General features: G+C 37.3%; 1 protein-coding gene across 2 annotated transcripts; it reads left to right on the top strand.

Moving 5' to 3' along the window:
* The first annotated feature begins 380 nt into the window (after window positions 1-380).
* Prr11 (proline rich 11) lies at window positions 381-26,641 on the top strand. Of its 2 annotated transcripts, none has more exons than XM_047546855.1 (10): window positions 381-431; window positions 5,962-6,094; window positions 12,359-12,515; window positions 12,757-12,879; window positions 17,300-17,557; window positions 20,013-20,111; window positions 20,570-20,688; window positions 23,143-23,202; window positions 23,292-23,388; window positions 26,175-26,641. In XM_047546855.1, exons 2-10 carry the CDS (start codon window positions 5,967-5,969, stop codon window positions 26,241-26,243), a joined length of 1,110 nt encoding a protein of 369 aa, XP_047402811.1. In that variant the 5' UTR covers window positions 381-431; window positions 5,962-5,966; the 3' UTR covers window positions 26,244-26,641. The 2 variants fall into 2 exon arrangements, with proteins under 2 accessions (XP_047402811.1, XP_047402812.1); XM_047546856.1 differs by lacking the exon at window positions 381-431 and adding an exon at window positions 4,156-4,264.
* The last annotated feature ends 99 nt before the right edge of the window (window positions 26,642-26,740 follow it).

Below are 26,740 nucleotides of genomic sequence, written 5' to 3' on the forward strand. Positions count from 1 at the left end.
ACACAAAACGCCGCAGGAGGATTGGCTGCAATACATATTTTTTTTCCCATTGGCTGCCCTCTCTACACTACTTTCAATTTCATAGTTAGGGTTCCTCAGAGAAGAGCTTTCGATTGGTGTAATCAGAAGAAGAACCTACCAATTACACGGAAGCTTCCACCGACAATATAGGGGACGCGACACACCTTCTTTCCTCTCCCGCCTTCCCGTTATTCATACTAAGAGCGCCTCATGCCTGATTGGCTGGAGAGTGGTTCTATCTCAGCCAATCACAAGCCAGGCTGTTTTCCTACGCTACCAGGAAAGCGAATCGTGGAGAAACCACGTCTACTATTGGTCCCTCCGTGAGGAGGATTTAATTTTGAATTTTTCTTTATGGCGTGAAAGAGGCCACTGCCCGGACTCCATCTAATCCTCAGGCTCTTAGACTAGTAAGTGCAGGGACGATTCTCTTTGTTATCTGGGTTCGAGTCTTCCATAATTGGACTTGTTGCTGCTTGTGTTTTTGTGGTTTAAGGAGGAGGGAACTGACCGGACTCGGAGGGGAGAAGAACCAGAAAAAGGGAGGTTTGGGTTTTGAGAAGAGGTGCTCGGCCTGGCTTCATCCGAGCTATACTTCTATTTAATTAACACTCCACAAAATACGTTTTGGAATGAAACATCTGTCTTCCTTTTGCTCGTTCCTTTATATCTTATATCAAAGTGGGTTCACGGGCCAGCAAAATTGACATTATTTGGTCCCTTGTTAGAAATGCAAAGGGCTCCACCCAGATTTTCTGAATCAGATTATGAATTGCAATAAGATCCACAGTCACCCCCGTGATTCCTATATACGTTAAAGTTTAAGAAGGGGACTGGAGTTGTGGCTCAGTGGTAGAGAGCACTTGTCTCGCATGCGTGAGGCAGTGGGTTTGATTCTCAGCATCGCAAATAAATAAATGATTAAAATAAAGGTCCATCAATAACTAAAAAAAAAAATTTTTTTAAGTTTGAGAAGGTATATTTCTTGGCTAGAAGTATTACTGTGTTCCTGATACAGTCTTAATACTGTCGAACATTCTGTGAGAGTGTCAATTTTAGTGTGCCCTCATTACTATATGCCAAATACCAGTGCTGAAGGAGACTTAAGAGACCTGCAGTCCATCTCGAGAAACAAGACAGAAAGTCAAAAAGCAATGCTACTTAACATAAAACGTAAAATTAATATCAGTAAGTGCCAGAAAGAGTGCTGTGGTGTTCAAGATGAACTGTTAGTAGAAACTGAATTGTCCGAAGGCCATTAATGAGGGTGTTCCATAACATTAGGAAGATGGTAATGAAATGTAACTGTTATTTTGCTACCACAACTTTGGAAGTGCCCTATGACCAAAGAACTTTTCATATCATCTGGTGGAATTTTAAGAAAAACAGTATTGCCAACTCCTAGAGAAGATTGTAATTCTTATTTGTGTCTTCCTACTTGAAAAGTTTTGGACTCATCCTTTAACCATTAAGATACGGTGTAATTTGAAGAATGAAAAATCTCTAACCAATAGATTTCCTGGTATTTAATTGTATTAAAGCATATTCCTTAATTTAAAAAGAACACTTTCTGGCTAACACTTAGAAGGAATGATTTCTTTCATTTATTTATTGAATGAAATATGATTTAATGCCTACTCTAGGTAATAAGGAAACAAAAATGAATAAAATTTATTGTGCCCTTAAACAGCTCACGGTCCAGGAGGAGGCAAACATGCAAACAAAAATTACAATGCAATGTAATACATTTTATAGTAAAGTATAAAGCACTATAAAAGCACAAAAGCAATAACATTTCAACCACTATAAATTCATAAGGACAGAGACTATGTTGGTCTTGTTAAGGATTGTATCCCAGTACCTAGCATAGTACCTGATGGATTTTAATTTTTTTTATTTTAATTTTTTATTTTTTGGTACTGGAGATTTAACCCAGATGTGCTTTTCCACTGAGTCACATCCCCAGCCCTTCTTATTTTTTATATAGAGACAATTTGCTTAGAGCCTTGCAAAATTTCTGAGGCTGGGTTTGAACTTGTGATCCTCCTGCCTCAGCCTTCTGAGTCACTAATTTACAGGTATGGGCCACCGTGCCTGGCTACCTGATGGATTTTCAACACTCCACGAATATCTATAAGATAAAAGTAACAGAAGTCTTGAAAACTAGGTTTAAGATGACTTGGAAGAGGATACCCCAAACGAGGGGAAAGGTTGGTCACATTATAGAAAGTATTTGGTGTTTGGTATACCAAAGTACAACTGCTTGTCACTAGAAGAAATGAGGCTGCAAAGCGCTAAGCTGTGAACAACTTTGAAAGATGTGCTAAGGAATATATATATATGTTTGTGTGTGTGCAGTACTAGGGATCAAACCCAGGACCTTCCACCTGCTAAGGAAGCATCCTACTACTGAGCAATACCCCCAGTCCCTAGAATTGTTAAAGAAAAAATCTTTCATTTATACTTATATAAAACACAGTGAGGAAGACTTTTTTTCAGGACCATTGCAATAGGTATAGGGACCACTCCAATGGGATCTCTCTCTCTCTTCTCTCTCCTCCCCTCTCTCCTCTCTCCTCTGTCCCTGGGATTTTGCAGTGAGGAGAAAGAGTTTGGGCCCAACTCCAAATACAACATAGGCAAATGTAACTTATAGACAAGGAACAAGGTTAGTGGATGGGAAATTACTAAGAGGAAACAGAGATGAGGGGGATTTGGCCTGAACAGACCAAATAAGATTCATGCTGACCAGGATGATCAGAGAGGCCTGTGATAGAGGAAGATAAGGAACCTTATAATGCTTTTGTTGTTTCTTGGGGGGAGGGGGGGCTGATTTGACAGAGTTTTTTGCTAAAAATTAAAACTAAATTTTGTAAGTAAAAGATGGGTTTAGGAGTCAAGCTTCAGAAGCCTGATTGAAGTATGATCCAGCAAAGAAACTTTGTCAGAATCAATCTACCAAGTGTAGCTAGAAAGTCTTTTTAAAGTCTGTTTTCAGAACTGGGATGTAGCATATGCAAGACTCGGGTTTGATCCCCAGCACCACCCCAGAAAAAAAAAAAAAATGTAAAGTCTATTTTCATAATTTAAATATTGGTACTATAGGGAAAAAAGGACAAGAGGTTGGTTCTGTCCTTTTTGATCCCTAACAAAACACATAAAGCTAAGGAAATGGGGAAGGGTTTGGGAGAGGCAGATAGAATCCAAGGAAATGAAAGGTGCCATGGAGGTCTCAGGTTCTGGGGATCCCAACAGTGGACTCTGGGCCTTGGATAGTTTCCAATGACATGTTCCCATAAAAGGTACTAGACATGGATCTGATGAGATTTAACCTTCCCGATCCCCCAGACAAAAACAAAATTACTACTTTCTGGGAGAATGTCTTAAATATCTTCATTCAAAATATCTTTGTACACCTCAGGATATAGATCAGTGGTAGAGCTCTTGCCTAGCATGCTCATAGCTCTGGATTCAATCCCCAGCCCTGGAAAAAGAAAAAAAAAAAAAAAAAGTATGTGTGTTTGTGTGTGTGTGTGTGTGTGTGTGTGTGTGTTGTTCTGTGATTCTTTATTTTGAATTTAAAAAAAAAATCAATTCTTTAAACATCTCTTTTATCTATTAATCCCTGCTAAGTCTTCTATTGTTATTTCAACAGGGGGAAAAAAGTGATATAATAAAGGTGAAGTCACTGATCATGGTGACACACACCTGTAATCCCAGCCACTTGGGAGCCTGAGGCAGCAGGATCCGAAATTCAAGGCCAACTTCAAGAACTTAAGGAGACCCTGTCTCAAAATAAAAAAATTTTAAAAAGGGCTGGAGATGTAACTCAGTGGCAAAGCACCTGGAGTTCAAGCCTACTACCACAAAAATATGTAAATAAGTGAAAAAGAAGCCAGTCAACTATGTTTTTTCTCAAACCTCTAAGAAAATTAAGAAAAACACTCTGTTAATTTGGGGCCTGGCAATTAGTCCAGCAAGATACTGTCAAGACTCCTCCTTCAAGAAGGGCTGTTGATTCATCACCCTTTGCCATTAGGGATAGCCTCAGTAAATCCAAAGCTGTTGCAACCAAAGCATTTCTTGGTTTTTATAATCCACAGCAGGGTGGGAGGAGGTTCTTCAGCCAGTGGAATCTGAGAGCAGAGCAAGTGCAGAGCTGCATACCAAGTGCTGAAAGGTTACTGAGTGAACAGAACTGGAATGAATGTGTATTTTAAAGGCTGATTGTTCCTATTCAAATGTAAGTCTGAAGTGAAGGAGGCCCAAGCCTTGAGACAATTTTCCTTTCTGCTACTTGAATAACAACATCTTTGTTCCTCAGGTAGCAACAACTAAAACCATCAAAGGCCCTGTGGAGCCTCAGATCAAACTTGCTCAGATTTAATTAATTTTCTTTAGTAAAGAATATGGATAAAAATATAAATATGCTAGATGATATTTTAAATGCTTCAGAATAAATTGTTTTAAAAACACTTGTGTCTTAGATTTGGGATAATTGTTATTTCATTATATATTGCCTGTTTAAGCTACTGTAACACCATAGGCTGCTAGAAAAAATATGGTCTTTGAAGATTTACAAATCCAGGCTTTATATTTTATTCATTAACATTGGGCATATCATCTAATCTTTCTAATCATCAGTTTATTCCTGTATAAAATGGTAATAAAAATCCTCTTTGTCAGGGATACTTTGCAGGATAGTGAAGATTAACTCAGAATATGCATGCAAGGGTGCCAAAAAGTCAAGGGACATTCAATTAAGTTAATGTTTCCTCCTTAGTCCAACTCTGACTAAGATCATAGTGGATGTGCAGTAAATGCTGCAGGTAAAGAAACATATTCTTTGAATGTTCAGCTATATTCCAACTATAGGCATTTACTCTGTTAAAAAGAAGAGGTACACAAAGGTCAGCAAAAGAAATATAGAAAACAATATATGACCAAAATCAAAATCTCTCCAGATATAGCCTTTCTTTCTTCCTTTTTTTTCTCCTGGTGCTGGGGATTAAACCCAGAATCTCACACATGATTGGCAAGTGCTTCACTACCAAGTTACAGCCCTAGCCATTGTTATCTTATTTTGAAACAGGGTCTTGCTAAATTGCCCATGCTGTCCTCAAACTTGAAATCCTCCTCCCTCCGCCTCCAGGAGAGATGGAATTATAGGTATATATCACCACTCCCAGCTATAATTTATTTATTAACCAAGAGGTAGGAGAGAAAAGAAAGAAAATCTGTATGGACACAACTGTTACACTGATTAAAGTTCCTTTCATGCTTTTCACCATTACCTTTTCTGTTTGGTTTTTGGGGGAAGTGGCCAGACCTGGTTTGTTGGATGAGTCAGGCCCTGAGCCTAGACAAAAATAAGAATTACAGTCTTTTCTAGGAGTTGGCAATGCTGTTTTTGTTAAAATTCTACCAGATGATATGAAAAGTTCTTTGGTCATAGAGCACTTCCAAAGTTGTGGTAGCAAAATAACAGTTACATTTCATTACCATCTTCCTAATGTTATGGAACACCCTCATTAATGGCCTTCGGACAATTCAGTTTCTACTAACAGTTCATCTTGAACACCACAGCACTCTTTCTGGCACTTACTGATATTAATTTTATGTTTTATGTTAAGTAGCATTGCTTTTTGACTTTCTGTCTTGTTTCTCGAGAGGGACTGCAGGTCTCTTAAGTCCCCTTCAGCACTGGTATTTGGCATATAGTAATAAGGGCACACTAAAATTGACACTCTCACAGAATGTTCGACAGTATTAAGACTGTATCAGGAACACAGTAATACTTCTAGCCAAGAAATATATCTTCTCAAACTTTTTTTTACTACTGTAGTAGTAATTCATGGAACTATATATTTAAGGTTTGTGTGCTTTCTATATATATATGTTATTCTTCAATAAAAAATGTTTTTAAAAATTTCTCTGCAGAAATTATGCCCAAGTTCAAACAACGAAGGAGAAAGCTAAAAGCCAAAGCCAAAAGGTTATTAAAAAAAAAAGAAGCCTCTTACTCCCAGTCCAAGCTACCTACACCTACCACTCCACTACCCTCACCAGAAAGGTAAGACATAATGTGGAACAGAGAAATATTAGAGACATCTGATCAGTTTAAGGTAAAGGTATCAGATTTAGCAAATAAAAATATAGACTTTGAAGTCATATTTAAATTTCAGTTTGAACATTGAATAACTTTTGGTAAAAGTGTGTCCCATGTAATATCTAGAATTTACTTTTATTAAGTTATTCATCCTTCACCTAAAATTAAATTAAATTAAAATTTAACTGGACATCCTGAATTTTGCATGGCAACCATAGTCATACTTTCAAATGAAGTGAGAATCACAAGGAATTGTATTCAAATTCACACTTTCAAATGAAGTGAGAATCGAAAGGAATTATAATCAAATGCACGGTAACTATATTCTCTTTTCCAGATGAACTAAGTGATGAAAGAGGGAAACAGAACTAGAATTTAAATCTTAGTTTTGGTAAACTTTGATCATTTATTTTCTGGGACTCACAAGTTAAATGTCCTCTTGAAAGAAAATCTGAGTTCTAGGAATTTTAGGATACTATTTTTCACAGTAACATATATATTATAAGTTATACTCTTTGTTGTCATGGCACTTTTTTATTTTATTTTTGGTAGTACTGGGAATTCAACCCAAAGCCTTGCAAATCTACCACAGAAGTTACACCCCCGGTTCTATACCTTTTTTTATAGAAGGTTTTTTTAAAGCAGACCTTCATAAAGCAGTAACCACAATGATACCATCTTTGACTCTTTTCTATCTCTCCTGAATTTTGGAAATCTCCTGACTCATTTTTCTATTTCTGTTCTTGTCCCTACTGCTATGCATGTTCAATACAGAGGCTGGCTTGGGCTTGTTAAAATTATGTCATGTTGCTTCTCCAATGAAAGTAAGAATTTTCTCCAATTTATTTTTTCTATTTGTTAAGAAATTCTTTTTCAATTGTTAATATAAAATAGTCAACTATGTAATTTTTAAAATGTATATAATTAAGCTGATTAAATATTAATGTCAAATATATTTTTATTTTTAATAGTCAAATGTATTTTTTGCATTATGAATCTGAATGACTTTTATTTATTTATTTATTTTTTTGCCAAATTTGATTTTTTTTTTATTATTGTATACAAATGGGATACATGTTGTTTCTCTGTTTGTACATGGAGTCAAGGCATACCATTTGTGTAATCATAAATTTACATAGGGCAATGATGTTTGATTCATTATTTTTTCCCTTCCCCCCCACCCCTCCCACCCCTCTTTTCCCTCTATACATTCCTTCTTTCCTCCATTCTTACCACCCTCCTTATCCCTAACCCTAAACCTAACCCTAACCCTAACGCTAACCCCTCCCACCCCCCATTGTATGTCCTCATATGCTTATCAGCGAGATCATTCTTCCTTTAGTTTTTTGAGATTGGCTTATCTCACTTAGCATGATATTCTCCAATTTCATCCATTTGCCTGCAAATGCCATAATTTTATCATTCTTCATTGCGGAGTAATATTCCATTGTATATATATGCCACAGTTTCTTTATCCATTCATCAACTGAAGGGCATCTAGGTTGGTTCCACAATCTGGCTATGGTGAATTGAGCAGCAATGAACATTGATGTGGCTGTATCTCTGTAGTATGCTGATTTTAAATCCTTTGGGTATAGGCCAAGGAGTGGGATAGCTGGGTCAAATGGTGGTTCCATTCCAAGCTTTCTGAGGAATCTCCATACTGCTTTCCAGAGTGGCTGCACTAATTTGCAACCCCACCAGCAATGTATGAGTGTACCTTTTTCCCCAAATCCTCGCCAACACCTATTGTTGCTTGTGTTCTTGATAATCGCCATTCTAATTGGGGTGAGATGGAATCTTAGTGTAGTTTTGATTTGCATTTCTCTTATTACTAGAGATGTTGAACATTTTTTCATATATCTGTTGTTTGCTTGTACATCTTCTTCTGTGAAATGTCTGTTCATTTCCTCAGCCCATTTGTTGTTGTATTCTTGGTGTAGAGTTTTTTGAGTTCTTTATAGATTCTGGAATTTAGCGCTCTATCTGAAGTATGAGTGGCAAAGATATTCTCCCACTCTGTAGGCTCTCTCTTCACACTACTGATAGTTTCCTTTGCTGAGAGCAAGCTTTTTAGTTTGAATCTATCCCAGTTGTTGATTCTTCCTTTTATTTCTTGTGTTATGGGAGTCCTGTTAAGGAAGTCTGATCCTAAGCCAACAAGTTGAAGATTTGGACCTACTTTTTCTTCTATAAGATGCAGGGTCTCTGGTCTGATTCCAAGGTCCTTGATCCATTTTGAGTTGAGTTTTGTGCAGGGTGAGAGATAGGGGTTTAATTTCATTCTGTTGCATATGTTTTTCCAGTTTTCCTAGCACCATTTGTTGAAGAGGCTATCTTTTCTCCATTGCATATTTTTGGCCCCTTTGTCTAGTATGAGAAAATTGTATTTATTTGGGTTTGTGTTCATGTCCTCTATTCTGTACCATTGATCTACCTGTCTATTTTGGTACCAATACCATGCCGTTTTTGTTACTATTGCTTTGTAATAGAGTTGAAGATCTGGTATTGCGATGCCCCCTGCTTTGCTCTTTCTACTGGGATTGCTTTAGCTATTCTGGGTTTTTTGTTCTTCCAGATGAATTTCATAATTGCTTGCTCTATTTCTGTAAGGTACATCATTGGGATTTTAATTGGAATTGCATTGAATCTGTATAGCACTTTAGGTAGTATGGCCATTTTGACAATATTAATTCTTCCTGTTCAAGAACATGGGAGATCTTTCCATCTTCTAAGGTTTTCTTTAATTTCTTTCTTTAGTGTTCCGTAGTTCTCATTGTAGAGGTCTTTCACCTCTTTTGTGAGATTGATTCCCAAGTATTTTATTTTTTTCGATGCTATTGTGAATGGGGTAGTTTTCCTAATTTCTCTTTCTGAAGATTCATCACTTATGTATAAAAATGCATTGGATTTATGAGCATTGATCTTGTAACCTGCTACTTTACTGAATTCACTTATGAGTTCTAAAAGTTTTCTGGTGGAATTTCCAGGTTCCTCTAAATATATAATCATGTCATCAGCGAACAGGGATAGTTTGAGTTCTTCTTTTCCAATTCGTATCCCTTTTAATTTCTTTGGTCTGTCTAATTGCTCTGGCTAGAGTCTCAAGGACGATGTTGAATAGAAGTGGTGAAAGAGGGCATCCCTGCCTTGTTCCAGTTTTTAGGGAAAATGCTTTCGGTTTTTCACCATTTAGAATGATATTGGCCATGGGCTTAGCGTAGATGACCTTTATAATGTTAAGGAATGTTCCCACTACCCCAATTTTTTCCAGTGTTTTGAGCATGAAGGGATGCTGTATTTTATCGAATGCTTTTTCTGCATCTATTGAAATAATCATGTGATTCTTAACTTTAAGTCTGTTGATATGGTGAATTACATTTATTGATTTCCGGATGTTGAACCAACCTTGCATCCCTGGGATGAAACCCACTTGATCATGGTGCACTCTTTTTAATATTTTTTTGTATGCGACTTGCTAAAATTTTGTTGAGAATTTTTGCGTCGATGTTCATTAAGGATATTGGTCTGAAATTTTCTTTCCTCGATGTGTCTCTGTCTGGTTTAGGTATCAGGGTGATATTGGCTTCATAGAACGAGTTTGGGAGGGTTCCCTCCTCTTCTATTTCATGGAATAGTTTGAGGAGTATTGGAATGAGTTCTTCTTTAAAGGTTTTGTAGAACTCGGCTGAGAACCCATCTGGTCCCGGACTTTTCTTTGTTGGTAGTCTTTTGATGACCTCTTCTATTTCATTGCTTGAAATTGATTTATTTAAGTTGTGTATGTCCTCCTCATTCAGTTTAGGTAATTCATATGTTTCTAGAAACTTGTTGATGTCTTCGAGGTTTTCTGTTTTGTTGGAGTATAGATTTTCAAAATAGCTTCTAATTATGTTTTGTATTTCACTCGTGTCTGTTGTGATATTTCCTTGTTCATTCCAAATTTTAGTAATTTGAGTTTTCTCCCTCTTTCTCTTTGTTAGTGTGGCTAAGGGTTTATCAATTTTGTTTATTTTTTCAAAGAACCAACTATTTATTTGTTAATTTTTCCGATTGTTTCTTTTGTTTCAATTTCGTTGATTTCGGCTCTGATTTTAACTATTTCCTGTCTTCTACTACTTTTGATGTTGGTCTGCTCTTCTTTTTCTAGGGCTTTGAGCTGTAGTGTTAAGTCGTTTATTTGTTGATTTCTACTTCTTTTGTTGAATGCGCCCCATGAAATAAATCTTCCTCTAAGTACTGCTTTCATAGTGTCCCAGAGATTTTGATATGATGTATCTTTGTTCTCGTTTACTTCTAAGAATTTTTTTATTTCCCTCCTGATGTCTTCTGTTATCTATTCATCACATAATAGTGTATTATTTAATCTCCAGGTATTGGAGATGTTTCTGTTTTTTATTCTGTCATTCATTTCTAATTTCAATCCATTATGATCTGATAGAGTACAAGGTAGTATCTCTATCTTCTTTTATTTTTATAATGAAAATTTTATCTGTATTGCTAACTTGAACTTGTCTATTCCATTAAAATTTTACTAAGCTAGCTGGATGCAGTGGTGCATGCCTGTAATCCCAGTGACTCAGGAGGCTGAGTCAAGAGGATCACAAGTTCAAGGCCAGCCTCAGCAAGTTAGCCAGTCCCTAAACAACTTAGCAAGACCCTGTCTTAAAATAAAAAAGGGCTGGGGATGTTGCATAGTGATAAAGCACCCCTGGATTCAAGCCCTAGCACAGAAAAAAAAAAAAAAAAAAAGAGGAAGGAAAGAATTTACTAAGATATACCTTGAGTTTTACAATTTGTGTTTTAGATACAACACTAAAGGTATAAACATGAAAGAAAACTCTCCAATATCTTACTTTCTCAGAGTAAAAATTAAAATCTGTTGTATGACTCACATTGTTTATGGGTTCTGATTCTGACCTTATTCCCAATCCCTTCACCCTCAGTCTGTCTACTCTAGTCATTCTGGCCTCCTTGCTATTCCTCAAACACTTCAGGTGAGCTTCTACCTCAGGGCCTTTGCACTGTTGCCTTTCTCTGTATCATTCTTCTCTCAGGTATTTGATTGCTCACTTCCTGACTTTATTTTTTTCCCCAAAAGTCTCCTTGTCACTAAGATTATCACTGACTTTTCCACCTCAAACTTTACCCCACCCATCATTTCACATTTCCCTCTCTTGCTTTATCTTGTCTCAGCATTTTTTTCACCAACAACCTGTGTTTATTATTTATTTCTTTTCTTGCTTATTTATTTTTACATTTCTTCTGCCATGACACATAAACTCCATGAGAGCAGAGTTTTTCATAGTAATTTTTTTTTTTTTTTTTTTTTTTTTTTTTTTTTGCAGTGCTGGGGATTGAATCTAAGGCCTTGTTCTTGCAAGGCAAGCACTCTACCAACTGAGCTACATCCCCAACCCTCCAGAGTTTTTTTGTTTTTTTTTTTTTAATAGACCGTTATTTTATTCAATTATTTATATGTGGTGCTGAGACTCGAACCCAGTGCCTCAAACGTGCCAGGCGAGCACTCTACCACTGAGCCACAACCCCAGCCCCTCTTCAGAGTTTTTAATCTATACTGTTCATTACTGATTCTCTGGTGACTAGAATACAGTAAATAGTGAACACATAGTACATGAGTGAATCCCTAAATTCAAGAATTTAATGAAAAGTTTGGCTGCAGAAAGCCCCTGCTCCAGGGCTGGGGAGATAGCTCAGTTGGTAGAGTGCTTGCCTTGCAAGCACAAGGCCCTGGGTTCAAGCCCCAGCACTGCAAAAAAAAAAAAAAAAAAGAAAGCCCCTGCTCCAAAGTCACATTACAAAACTTGCTTCTTGAGGCTAGGAGTGTAGCTCAGTGGTAGAGTGCATACTTAGTATTCACGAGTCCCTGGGTTCAATTCCCAGTGCCAAAAAAATAAATAAGATAAAAATAAATAGCTGGGCATGGTGACACAGGCCTGTAATCCCAGTGGCTCAGGAGCCTGAGGCAGGAGGATCTCAAATTCAAAGCCAGTCTCAACAAAAGCAAGGTGCTAAGCCATTCAGTGAGACCCTATCTCTAAATAAAATACAAAATAGGGCTGGAGATGTGGCTGTGGTCGAGTGTACCTGAGTTCAATCCCCCGTACCAAAAATAAATAAATAAAACCAGTTTCTTGTTTAATTAGAGGCTATTATTCCAACTTAAGGGTTTTTGATTTTTTGTATGTTTGTTTATTTTTCTTGCAGAGTGGTTATTTCTTCAACAGATATACCTGTTCCACATAGTAGAAACTGGCTAAGACCATCTTGGAACTTCAAGCTTCCCAACATCAAAGATGCAATAAACCTTTGGAAAAATAGTGTGTGGTCTATATACAGCTGGTGCCAGAACTGTGTAGCCCAGGTATGGGTTTGACATACCTGTTTTTCAGCAATATGATTTTTTGACACACTTGGTGTTTGAATTCATATGTGTCTGTGCTTAGGTCAGCTCAATACTCAGATGAGGCTCAAATAAGATGAATTTATGGGGGTCATGATTCTCTGCTTCTATATGACATAAGTCAAACAATTTTCTGTTTTCTTTTTTCTCCTCTTTATTATATTGCTCATAAGATTCAGGCTTGTTTACTTATGAATTTCAGGGTCTAGAAGTATTGAAAGATACCATCTTTCCATCCCGAATCTGCCACCGAGAACTTAATAGTCTAAAACAACAGTTTTGCAATTTGGAGAGCAAATTATGCAAGCTCCAAGAAACACTGCAGGTTGGTATTGTCAAATAAAGACAAATTCAGAATTAGGTAAGGAGGGATTTTATGTCTTTGTGATTTTAGTCTTTATGAAAAGACTATTGTAATAGGGGAAATGCTCTGATCATGAGATCTAGAATTATCTCAAACATCAGGCAGAAAGAGCCTAACAGGGTACTATTACTAAGGAAGATGACAAGAATGTATATTGGGAGGCAATTAGTAGTCTCTGCCACACACACAAAACAAATACAAAATAAACTTCAATGAGTAACATTTTACCCTATCACATGGGCAAAACAAATAAGAAAACCAAAATGGCAGCAGATGCAGTGGTACACACCTATACTCCCTGTGACTCAGGAGACTGAGGCAGAAGGATCACAAGTTTGAGGTCAGCCTCAGCAACTTAGTGGAGCCCTAAGCAATTAAGCAAGTCCCTGTCTCAAAATATAAATAAAAATCTGGCGATGTAGCTCAGTGGTAAAGCTCCCTGGATTCAATCTTTACTACCAAAAGACAAAAACAAAAGGGTTGGAGGAATAGGTACTCTTTTATATTGTTGAAAAGAGCATGAATTAATAAAACCTCTAGGGCTATAACTGAAGTCTATAAAATTAAGAAAAAAACTTATCCACTCATCTAACCAAGTTCTATACATTTGTACAAAGTTATTTACTGATTTGTGATTTGAAGTTGTAAAAAATTGATAAACTAATAATCAAGCAATATGGGGTCCCTTAAATAAATTATAGTCCATTTATGCAATGAAATACTATGTAGCTGTTAAAAAGAATGAAGTTGTTTCAAATGGACTAGTGAGTTACAATCTTAAGGATACATCATCAGGAGGCTGAGGCAAAAGGATTACAAATTCAAAGCCAACCTCAGCAATTTAACAAGACTCTCAACAACTTGGTGAAACTGATCTGAAAAAATATATAAAGGACTGGGGATGTAGCTCAATGCTAAAGTGCCCCTGGGTTCAATTCCCGATATCAAAAAAACAGAGAGAGAGAGAGAGAACATCAGTGGAGTTGGACATAGTGGCACATGCCTGTAAATACAGCTACTCAGGAGGCTGAGGCAGGAGGTTCATACATTCAAGGTCAGTCAAGGCAACTTATTGAGACCCTGTCTCAAAAAATAAATAAATAAATAAAAAGGACTGAGGCTGTTGCTCAGTGACAGTGTCCCTGAGTTCAACTTATACTATGGGGAAGAAAAAAGAATACGGCATTACAATTGGGAATGTAACTTAGTGGCAGAGCACTTGCCTAGCATGCATGTACCCCAGGTTTAATCCCAAGTATCCTCTTCCCCATACACACAAAGAATACATTAAAGTAAATGTAGAAGTATATGCAGACCAGTGTTCTTCCAGGTATGATTACAATATATATACTTTTTTAGTGGGGCATGGTAGCAAATACCTATAGTTCCAGCAGCTAAGGAAGGCCGGGACAGCTTGAACCTAGGAGTTCAAGGCCAGCCTGGGCAATGTAGTGTGACCACCCTCTCAAAAAATAAATAATGAAAAAAGTTAAAATTAATCAAAATGCCCTTATAAAATATATGCTTAATCATCCATGGAAGCATGTACATGTGAATTATTGTGCAGACAATATATATCTACTTTTATGACTATACATATATGTAAAGAATGCTTTTGGACTGGGATATAGCTCAATTGTAGAGTGCTAGCCTAGCATGTGTGAGGTCCTGCTTTTGACCCAGCAGAAAACAAATTATACACTCAAATTAAGATAATCTGAAGTTTAATATAAGGTATGAACAGGACATAGAAAAACACAAAGGATTATATAGTATTCGGAGACTTGCAAAAGCAGAGTTTCCTTCCCACTCTGGAAGGAGTGGGAGCAGTAAGAGTTTATCAGAACTTGGAGACCCTAAAGGGCTTTTGGCAGGAGCAGAAGTTTCCCCTGAGAGACCCAAGCAGCCTACAGAGAGCCCGTGTAGAACCCCCCTTTCCTACTCTGATTTCTAGAGACAAAGCTATATGACCAGGGAGCCCTGAGATGTGATCTGTATTGTAAAGTCTCTCAGGTCCCAGGAAAAGTGAAGGAGCAAGTAGAAAATCATTCCACCCCATTATGCAGGAAATTGGAATGGTGTTTGTCTTTGTGGAGGGATGTTTTGGTTAGCTGGAGTCCAAGATAGGAAGGACCTTTCTTTTTTACTGTATACTCTTGCATCTTCTGAGTTTTGTGCCCTGTGTATGTAACACCTATTCAATAACAAATGTGGAAAAGAACTTCTAAAACATAAAATAAAATTAATTGATCAATTGAACTTTTAGTTCTAGAAGTTACTTTGTTGTTTTGAATTCCTCTAATATTACAACTTCATTATCAGAGCAGTTTGCTTCTGGTAACTAGGATGTGATGTAGTTCAGACTTTTTTTTTTTTTTTTTTTTTTAATTTTAATTTTTTTTTTCCTCACTGTGGTACTAGGGATCTAAACCAAGGTCTTGTGCATGCTGAGCAAACTATCATTTAGCTACATCACAAATCTCTCTTAAAAATACTCAAAGTGGTTTTGAATTTCCTGACTGAGGCATGCAGGAAAAATACACTATAAATATTCATCCCAAACTCCCCAAGTGACACCTCTCTTGTCAGTGATTCAATATTGTGTCCATTGATCTGGAGAGAAGTTTCTGGGATTCCACCTCTGCTCCCCAGAATTTGTACCTCAAGGTGAACTAGCCAAAGGAGGGAAAGGCAAAGTTTCCTCATCTATAACATGAGAATGATACAATTTGTAAGGAGCTAAGTAGATGGTAGCTTCCAAAAGGATATGTTTGGGTTCTAATTCCCAGAATCTATAAATATTACCTGATTTGGGAAAAAGGATTTTGAGATGAGACATTCCTGAATTATTTGGGTGGACTCTAAATCTAATGATGTGTCCTTGAAAGAGAGACACACAGGAGAATTCACACAGACAAGCAGGTACACTGTGAGCACAGAGATCAGACTATTGGAGTGACAAGCCAAGGAATGTCAACAGCTGCCTTTAACTGAAAGAGGCAAGTAAGGGGTTCTTTAGAGCTTTGAGAGGGAACATAGCCCTTTTTGGTATATTATTTAGAGACAGGTCTCACTGAGTTGCTTAGGGCCTTGCTAAATTGCTGAGGCTGGCTTTGAACCTGAGATCCTCCTGCCTCAACCTCCCAAGTCTCTGGGATTACAAGGCATGCACCACCACACTCAGCTCAGCTGACACTTTGGTTTCAGACTCCCAGCCTGCAGCACTGTGAGAACATAAGAGTTTGATTGTTTTAAGTCACCTAATTTGTGATAATTTGTAGTAGCCACCAAAAATTACAATGCACCTTATTTAATAGGGTCATTGTTATTTGTTTGCTAGGGTTACCATAACAAAATAACACAGATGGTTTATACAACAGAAATTTGTTTCTCACAGTTCTGAAAGCAAGAAGTCTGAGATCAAGGGGTCAGCAAGATTTTCTTCTGAAGAGCCTCTATTGGCTTACAGATGGCCACCTCTCACTGTTCTCACATTATCTGAGTACATCTCAGCTGTCATTTCCTTTTGTTATAAGAATATCTGTTATATTGGATTAAGGTTCACTCTAATGGTCTCATTTTTATTTCCACCACCTCTTTTTTCCTTTTTTAATTTTTCATTTGTTCTTTTTAGTTATACATGACAAGAATGTATTTTGACGTATCAAACATACATGGACTATAAATTCCCATTTTTGTGGTTGTACGTGATGTGGAGTTACACTGGTCTGGTCTAGTATTCATATATGAACATAGGAAAGTTATGTTCATTCTACTGTTTTTCTCATTCCCGTCCCCCCGCCACCACCACCTTTTTAAAGGTCATATCTCCAAATGACCACAAATCACTTTTGTGGTACTAGATGTTAAGACATCAACATGAATTTTGGGACATAATTCAGCCCAGAACAGTCATGTTCCAGCTTTTTACCCTTTATACCAGTACTTTGAATGTACTATATTCTTGGCTGATTAAGTATTTTCCCCTCTGGGATAAACTCTTCCCCCAGCCCTCATCTCCCTCCATCTAGTAGGTCTTAATTCATTCTTTGGTGACTAAATTTCACTCCCCAAGACAATCTCAGAGCACACTTCATTGCTCTTCCTTGAAGTGTTATTTTATGTGGTTTTAAGTGTGTCTGTGTATATTTAATGTCTATCTTCAAGGTCACAGACAGGGCTCACACTGTACGCAGTGCCTGGCATGTATCACATATAAAATGAATGAAGAAGGTTGTGACAATTAAGTGAGAAACTATTTTGAAGCACGTGGTACACTGAGAAAGCATTCATTACATGTTAGCTATTATTTTGATGACTTTCCGCCACAAGAATCAAATTAATGTATTATTCATTTACCAAACGTAATGTCTTCTTCCAGATCGTCTCAGAAAATTCTTGTCCGAGATGTGGTCAAACGTGTTACAGGAGTGGTAAACTTACAAACATGCCTGCCCATGCTGTAATCACCCCTGGAGAATCACCAGCTATACCACCTCCCACACCACCACAGCCAGCCAGCCAACCTCCTCCACCTCCTCCTCCACCGCCTCCACCTCCTCCTCCTCCTCTGCCTCCTCCTCCACCACCAGTAGCACCTTTGCTGCTCAGAAAATCTGGCCTCACTCAAGCACTTCAGGTAGGAAATAATCTATTAATGGTGAGTTTTGGTCAACTTATAATATAGGAGTAAACTCAAGTGGCCTTTTAAGGCTAAGCTAAATGCTAAACTGGAAGACTATGTTTTGTTCTGACTCCATATCTTCACTATGTTAAATATTTTGTTTGTTTGTTTGTTTGTTTGTTTGTTTTGGAGACTGGGTCTCACTGTGTTGCCCAAACTGGTCTGGAATTTATGGACTCAAGGAATTCTGCCTCTAGCCTTCTGAGTAGCTGCGACTATCCACCACCACCAGCTAATGACCTTGTTTTTGAAAACACTGTCCCTTGGGCTGGAGATGTACTGAGTGAGGGTGTTGGGGACAAAAAAACAAAACAAAAAACTGCTGTCCCCAGAGAACTTTCAGAAGCTATATTTAGAAATGAAAATAATAATCCCACCTACTAGGGAAGCTGAGAAAAGAGGATCACAAGTTAGAGGACAGCCTAGAGAATTCAAAAAGACCCTGTCTCAAAATAGAATAAAAGGGCTGAGGATTTAGCTCAGAAGTATAGCACCTCTGAGTTCAACCCCCAGTACCACCAAAAAAAGACACTTTTTTCTTTTTTAAAAGCATAAATCAGGGTTGGGGTTGTGGCTCAGTGGTAGAGTGCTTGCTAGCATGTGTGAGGAAGTGAGTTCAATCCTCAGTACCACATAAGAACAAATAAGTAAAATAAAGGTCCATAGACAACCACAACTAAAAAATATTAAAAAAAAAAAAGGATAACTGAATGAAACCCTATAACATAGAAGATGCCTATGGACTTCTCAGCATATCTTTTTTTTTTTTTTTTTTTCAGCATATCTTTTTAACCAAAGGGAAAACCTCCCTAGTTAACCAAATTATGAACAGAAGATTTTTAGGGAGTAAAGTCAGAACTAAAGGAGTTGGTGAATTTTATTTCCTTTTGGCACTAGGGATTGAAATCAGGAGTGCTTTACCACTGAGCTGCATCCCCAACCCTTTTTTAAATTTTTAATTTTGAAACAGGGTCTGGCTAAGTTGCTCAGGGCCTTGCTAAATTGCTGAGGCTGAACCCAGAATTTGTGATCCTCCTACCTTAGCCTCCCAAGGACCTGGGATTACAGGTGTGTGCTGCCCTGTGCCTGGCGAGTTGGTGAATTTTAATGTTAATGTCATTAGGCTGGAGAACCATTCTTCATCATCGTTACTTATCTATGAAGGGACCCAGAATATATGTCATTTACTAAAATAGGCATGACCCTGTTTTTTCATTTTTGTTTTTCCAGTACTAGGGATTGAACCCAATCTCTCACATGCTAGGAAAGTACTGGGGTATAACCCCAACCTTTTTATTATTTTATTTATATAAATATATAAAAATATTTATATTATGCATAAATTTATGTGTGTATGTGTGTGTGTGTGTGCATGTTTTTTGGTATTGGGGATTAAAAGCCAGGAGCTAAGGCTGGCCTTGAACTTGTACTTCTACTGAGTCACTGAGATTATAGAGGTATACCACCATGCCCAGCTGACTATATTTTCTTGTCAAGGAAAATCAAATCATCATCTTTCTAAGTAATTCAGGCAAACCTTCACTTTATCTGAGTAACTCCTCAACTCCTATCTTATTATAATGACTCTTGTGGGAAGGAATATGCATTAATGTAGGGAACGAAACCATCTCTTATCTACTATCGAAACTTTTTTTTCCCCCCTTCAGTACTGTGGTACTGGAGATTGAACTCAGAGATGTTCTACTGCTGAGCTACATCCCCAGCCCTTTTTCTTTTTTTTAGTTGTAGATGGACACAATACCATTATTTTATTTATTTATTTATTTTTATGTGGTGCTGAGGATCGAACTCAGTGCCTCACACATGCTAAGCAAGCACTCTCCCCAGTCCCAGCCCTTTTTAAAAATTATTTTATTTTGAGACAAGGTATCACCAAATTGCCAAGACTGATCTCAAACTTGTGATCCTGCTGTCTCAGACTCCAGAAAAGCTGGAATTATACACCACCACACCTGGCTAATACCTTACATTTCTATGATATTTTTCAAATTAGGATCCTCGAGTCTTGAAAATAGAATCATTCTTGCTTGAGTGGAAATAATTTGATGGGTTCCTAAGGTAAATGAGAGTTAACCTGTAACTCTTTTTTGTTGTGGTTGGTACTGGGAATTGAACTTGGGGTCACTTTACCACTGGGCTACATTCCCAGCCCTTATGACTTGTTTATTTATTTTGAAACAGGATCTCAGTAAGTTGTTTAGGGGCCTGCTAACTTGCTGAGGTTGGCCTCAAACTTCCAATCCCTCTGTCTCGGCCTCCAGAGTTGCTGGAAATATAGATGTGCACTACCATGCTGGGCTTAGCTCTGAATCTTTGAAATCTGGATTTGAATTTACATTTCACCAGATGTCCTAATTCTTATTTGAATTCCGTTTTCATATATTTAAAGACTGGACCACTAAAAAAAGATGGACCCTTGCAGATAACAGTTAAAGATCTTCTGACTGTGAAATTAAAGAAGACACAGAATATGGATGAAAGGAAGAAGGTGAGGTAGCATTGACCATGACCATATACATGGACTTTCTCCTTTCAATCTGGTTGTCCCTTTATGGAAAATAATCATATGCCTTATCTGAGAAGTTATTCCAAATTAAATATGTGATTTTTCATTTTAGTAGATTTGGATCTCCTGACCAAAATGTATAATCTCATAATTATATTTAATTAGGTAGTTTTATTACCAGCCATTGATCTGAAGAAGTAAAGACATACTTTGAAGCTTTGGAATAAACGAGTAGTGGATATGTCTTAAACATTCCTTGGCACTCAGACAAGTGGTGTTTAAGCATGTTTACATTTTGAATTACATTTTAAAATGTGTATTTAATCTCCATTTGTGTACAGTGTATCAAAATGCATCCTACTATCATGTAGAACTAATTAAAACAAATTTTAAAATGAAAAATAATATGTATTTAATAATGTCTCATTTTATGATTAAAGCTTGTACCATCACCGAAGGCACAGGCAAGGAATCCACTGGTTACTGTTTCTGACTTGCAGCGTGTTACCCTGAAATCGAACTCCAAAGCATTATCAACTCGAATTACAAATGTCCTAATGTAAGGAACTACACAGCATTATACTCTATGGCTACTTAAAGTGATATTTTTTTGCAGGGGGAAAGGTACTGGGGATTAAACCCAGGGGAACCCAGCTACATCCTCAACCCTTTTTGTGGGGGTGAGTGCCAGAGATTGAACTCAGGGACATTCAACTACTGAGCCACATCCCAGCCCTATTTTCTATTTTATTTAGAGAGAGGGTCTTACTGGATTGCTTAGCACCTCACTTTTGCTGAGGCTGGCTTTGAACTCTCAATCCTCTTGCCTCAGTCTCCTGAGCCACTGGGATTACAAGCATGTGCCACCATGCCCAGCCTCCTCAACCCTTTTTTTATTTTGAGACAGGGTCTTACTAAGTTGCTTGGCCTCGCTAAATTGCTAAGACTGATCTTGAACTCTCAATCCTCCTGTTTCAGCCTCCTGAGTCACTGGAATTAAGGTGTGCACAACCACTCCTGACCTAAAAGTGATTTTTTTTTTTTTTTTTTGCCGATTTCTAACTTTAAAAGTTATGTATGCTTATTGTAGAAAAATTGAAATCTATAGGAAAGTTTAAAGATGAAAACAAAATCATCTAGGTAATTCAGGCAAAACTTCACTTTGAGTAAGTCTTTCAACTCCTGTTTTATTAATGATCCTATCATTAGAAATAACTGCTATTAACATGTTAATATACTGTTTTATCATTCATTCTCGTTCTTTTTTTTTTTTTTCTGGGTATACACTACTCTATTGCCTCCATTTCAAGATATCATTACAAGATATATCATTCATTTAATAACAGACTTGGGGAGCTGGGGATATAGCTCAGTTGTAGAGCACTTGCATATCTTGTGTGAAATTCTGGGTTCAGTCCCAGAAAAAGAAATATTATCAAGAAATTTTAAAATAACCTGATTTCAGAGATAATAAAATATGAAAACTAGCATATCTAGAATCAAGAAAACAGGGAACACACACCTGCAATCCTAGCAACTCAAGAGGCTAAGACAGGATTGCAAGTTTGAGATCAGCATCAGCAATTTAGGGAGGCCCATGTCTCAAAATTAAAAAAAAAAAAAAAAAAGAAAAGAAAAAAAATCAGCTGGGTGTGTGGTTCAGAGGTAAGTGCCCTGGTACCAAAAAAAGAAAACAGGGATGGGTATGTGTACTGAATATAATCATATTGTGGATGTATTTACAACTTTTCCAATTTAAGATGTGATAGTATAAAAAAGTAACCTAGGGTCTAGGAATGTAGCTTACTGATAGAGCCCTTGCCTTGCATGTGCGAGGCCCTGGGTTCAATCCCCATTACCACAAAAACAAATAATAATAAAAATTAGCTTAAAACATCATTTTGATTTCTTCAATTATATGTAGCTCATTATATGTAAATTTCATATGTAAAATTCTGTTTTAAGACATTTAGGTTGTTTGTAACGTTATTTGCTTTGTTTTGTTTTGTTTTTTGGTCAGTACTGGGGATTGAACCCAGGGCCTCCTGCATGCTGAGCAAGCACTTTATCACTCAGTTACTTCTTCACTCCTTTTTATTTTTTTTCATTTTGAGATAAGGTTTTTCTAAGTTGCCTAGGCTGGCCTCAAACTTGTAATCCACCTGCCTCAACCTCCCAAGTATCAGGGATTATAGGTATACATCACCATTTTTGGCTATGATTTCTAATTTCTGTAACTCTTCAGTGAGCATTTTTGTCCAAAATTTGTATGCATAGTTGAATTTTTCCCTAGGATGACTTCTTACAGATGTAATTACTAGGTCAAGAAGTATTACTGGTAACTGGGCATATAGCTCAGTGATAGAACTCTTGCCTAGTATGCATGAGGATCTGGGTTCAAACCTCAGCACCACACACACACAAAAAAAGTATTACATATTAAAATGGCTACATGCTATCACCTCACACTCCCATCAACATATACTGCTGTTTTGTTTTGTTTTATGGTACTGGGGATTGCTGGCTCTTTAAATTGTCCAGGTGGACCTTGAACTTTCTATCTTCCTGTCTCAGTCTCCCAAGTGGCTGGGATTACAGGTGTGTGCCACCAAACCCAACTCTACTGCTGGGGTGTTTTTTCGTTTTGTTTTGTTTTTTTGTTGTTGTTGTTTGGTTGGTTGTTGTTGTTGTTTTGCTTTTTGCTTTTTTTGGTACCAGGGACTGATCCCAGGGGTGCTTAACCACTCAGACATATTCCCAGTCCTTTTTCTTTTTTGTTTTGAGACAGGGTCTCACTAAATTGCTGAGGCTGACCTTGAACTTGGTGATCCTCCTGCCTCAGTTTTCTGAGATGCTGGGATTACAGGAGTGTGCCACTACATCCAGCTCTAGTGCTGTTTTTTAATGTAGAAATAGAACTCCTTTCTATGTTGCCTATAAAAATGACTTCTTTGCTTTAGGAAAAGTAATAAAATCTGGCAAGTTCTAATGTTTTATATCTTTATTTTATCAGTACGCCTGGTAAAAGCCAGATAGATCTGCGGAAACTGCTTAGAAAAGTTGACGTGGAGAGGTAATCCTTTCTTCTATCTTTATGCTTTCTAAATCCATTTGAAAAGTGTACATAAAGCACAGCTCCTAATATTTTCAATACCTTTGTAGGAGCCCAGGTGGAACCCCTCTAACCAATAAAGAAAATATGGAAACAGGAACTGGACTGACCCCAGTGATGACCCGGGCCTTGAGGAGAAAGTTTCAGGTAAGCCTTTAAGAAAAAAAGAACAAGGGATGATGCAGGTGGGGCTATACTATGCTCAGTGGTAGAGTGCTTGCCTAGCATGCATGAGGCCCTCTGTTCAACCCCAGCACTAATAATCATAATCATAATTATAATTAATTTAGAATCACAATCTAAAGTACCTTTGAACCTTTCTTTTCTTTCTTTTTTATTATTTCTTTTTTGTAGTGATAGGAATACAACCCAGGGCTTTGAGCATGCTAGGCAAGTGCTATACTACTAAGTTACATCCCCAACCCTAAAGTAATGATAATTTTTATGGTACCTTATGCTTTGTAACACACTTTAATATTTAGTCTTCATAAAAATTTTTGAGGATGAAAATAAAAAATTCTGTGAGATATAGCTAGGTTTAACATTTCCACTTTGTCAATGAATGCCTGATTGTATCAGTTCTTTACTAAGTATTTATTAGGTACTGCCTATATGCCAAGCACTGTACTGGAGTACTGAGGCAATAGGTAAGCAAAAGCTGACACCAATTCACTGTCTTGGAGTTTTCAGTCTAGTGAGAAAAAAATAGAAATTAATCAAATAATCCCATATTGACATAATTATGTGCAACAGTTAAGTGTCATGAAGGAAAGGATCAAGGTTCTATGGGAACCTTAGAAGTTCTTGATCTAGTTTGGATGATCTAGGAAGGAGTCCTTTAGGAAGTGATGATGCTTGAGGTTAGAATTGAAGGATGCAGAGTTATTAACCAGGAAGGGTTGGGCTCACCATTAATGTCAGAGAGGAGTAAAGTCCACACTCAAAGAACAGCATGCATATGGGTCCCATGGCTAATAGGATCATGTCCTAACCAAGGAAGTGAAAAGTGACCAGTGTGGCTGTAACATCGGGAAAGAATCTGACATTGGCAAAAGACAAGAATGGAGATATAGATGGGAATCACACCATGCAGGGTTGACAGCTTTCATCCTTATCACTTGCATGTATGACCCGCACACCAAAATAGAAACAAACAAACAAAAGAAGCAGTGCCTTGGCTAGGGATACAACTCATTGGTAGAGTGCTTGACTAGTGTGCATGAGGCCCTGGTTTGATTTCAAGCACCACATACACAGAAAAAGAATCAGTGCCTTCTGTGAGATAATTGTTACAAAACAAAGTTTATTCTGTAATACTTTATCATAATGAATTGTGTCTCTTTGGTAAAAATAAAGTCTGTAAACATTTTAATAATCAGATTAAATACAAAAACTAAACATTTATAAGTTACTTTTTTGTTCTTTTGTTTTTTGGTACTGGGGATTGAACCCAGGGGTACTTTACCACCAAGCTATATCCCTAGCCGTTTTTATTTTTTATTTTGAGACAGGTTCTTGCTAAGTTGCTTTATGGCCTTGCTAAGTGCTCAAACTGGTCTGGAACTTGCATTCCTCCTGCCTTAGCCTCCCAAATCACTGAGATTACAGGTGTGCACCACTGTGCCCAGCTACAAGTTATTTTTAATACGAGCAAATCTGGCAATGGGTTTTCCTCTTGCTAATCAATTTAGTTATTCTGGGCATTCTATGACCTTATTTGGAGATGTGGCCCACATTCCTTTCTCCATCTCCATGTAGAGCACCCAGTAAAGATCTACCCCCTATCACAGCATTCCTTGGTGACATCAAAAATTATGAGGGGAAGCTGGGCACAGTGGTGCATGCCTATAATCCCAACAACTTGGGAAGCTGAGGCAGGAGGATCACAAGTTCAAAGCCAGCCTCAGCAACTTAGAAAGGCCCTAAGCAATTCAGTGAGACCCTGACTGTAAAAAGTCTGGGGATGTGACTCAGTAGTTAAGTTTCCCTGGGTTCAATCCCTGGTACCAAAAAACATTATGAATAAGTTATACTCCATGTATTTATACTATGTCAAAATACACTCTACTGCCATATGTATCTAAAAAGAACAAATAAAAAATTTTAAAAAGAAAAAATTTAAGAAATAATGCATTACAAGGGGAAGGGGCAAAGGGAAAAGGACTTAGCCCCTTCCTTTCTCTCTTTAGTTATGAGATGCTTCTTGCTGCCTTACCCCATAACTAGTCCAATATGTTGGGAACTATCAAAACAAAAATATAATAATAAACTCATCTATTAGGCAACAAACAAAATCACAGATAAGACATATGCCACATGTTGTGCTACCAAAAATCCACTTAGTAGGAAGATGCCTGGTAAATATTGCTGTAAAACATAATGACTTTTCCTACCCAGCCCTTCGACTCCATTTTCCTTTAACTCTGAAGCAACTCTCAGTTATGTTTTGCTTTTTGACTGCCAGTAACAATAATTTGATCACAGTGGCTTAATCAAATAAGGATTTGTTTTTCTTCATATTCCTTTGGGAAGTAGGAAATCCACACTTAATTCAGCAGATTCATTGTATCAACCCTACTCCTCAGTCCTTAATGTGTGGTTTTTATCCTTGTGGTTCAGAATGGCTATACCTCCTAAAGCCTCATGTCCACATTCCAGGCAAGAGAAGAGGAAAGGCTAAGGTTAGAAAGGTGTGTTAGCTAAGCTGTCCTCATCTCTTTGGAGAGATCTTATCCAGGAACTTCTGGTTTTATGTCAAAAAACCAGGAAAGATGGTTTTTAGAATCTGGATGTAATGCTGCCCTACAACAACAGCAACAAACAAATGAAACAACAACAATAAAACAGGGTTCTGTTAACGAGGAAGAAGAGTTATGTGGGCCACCAGAACATAATTCACATTATAACTAGAATTTTTTTTTTTTTTTAAATAGCTGGCTCACCCTAGAAGCCCAACTCAAAGTCTGCCACTTTCTACAAGCAACTTTGATGAGCAAAATTGATGCCAACTCTGCCTGATTCCATGTGGTGATCCATAAAATATATAGATAAAATCATCCAAATCTTTTTAATGTAATCAAGTATGTTTAAATACTAATATAATCCCATTTGAAGAGTCAGAGTATATATGGAGACTATACATACTGTGATATAAAGTATTTGGGTATTTTCTAGTTTGCATGATGGTAAGAGAACCTGATGAGAAAATGCAATCTTCAAAGTGGTGTTTATCCTGCAATTTAGGTTAGAGAGGTTGTTCACATTTAACTAGTTGATTCTAGTTTATACTGTAGTTGTAGCTATAACATTGAGAAAATAAGTATGGTTCTTGTTCATCCTGTTTATCTGTGGTAACTGAAAAATATTTTAGCCTGTAAGGTTCATGCATTCGTTGCTACAAAACTGATCCATAAAGAGAAACCTTCTAGATTTTCTTTCTGTCTTCCTTTTTTTTTTTTTTTTTTTTGGTACCAGGGCTTGAACAAGGGGTGCTTAACCA

This window comes from Sciurus carolinensis, chromosome 3 (assembly GCF_902686445.1).
Source record: "Sciurus carolinensis chromosome 3, mSciCar1.2, whole genome shotgun sequence".
Taxonomy (NCBI): Eukaryota; Metazoa; Chordata; class Mammalia; order Rodentia; family Sciuridae; genus Sciurus; species Sciurus carolinensis.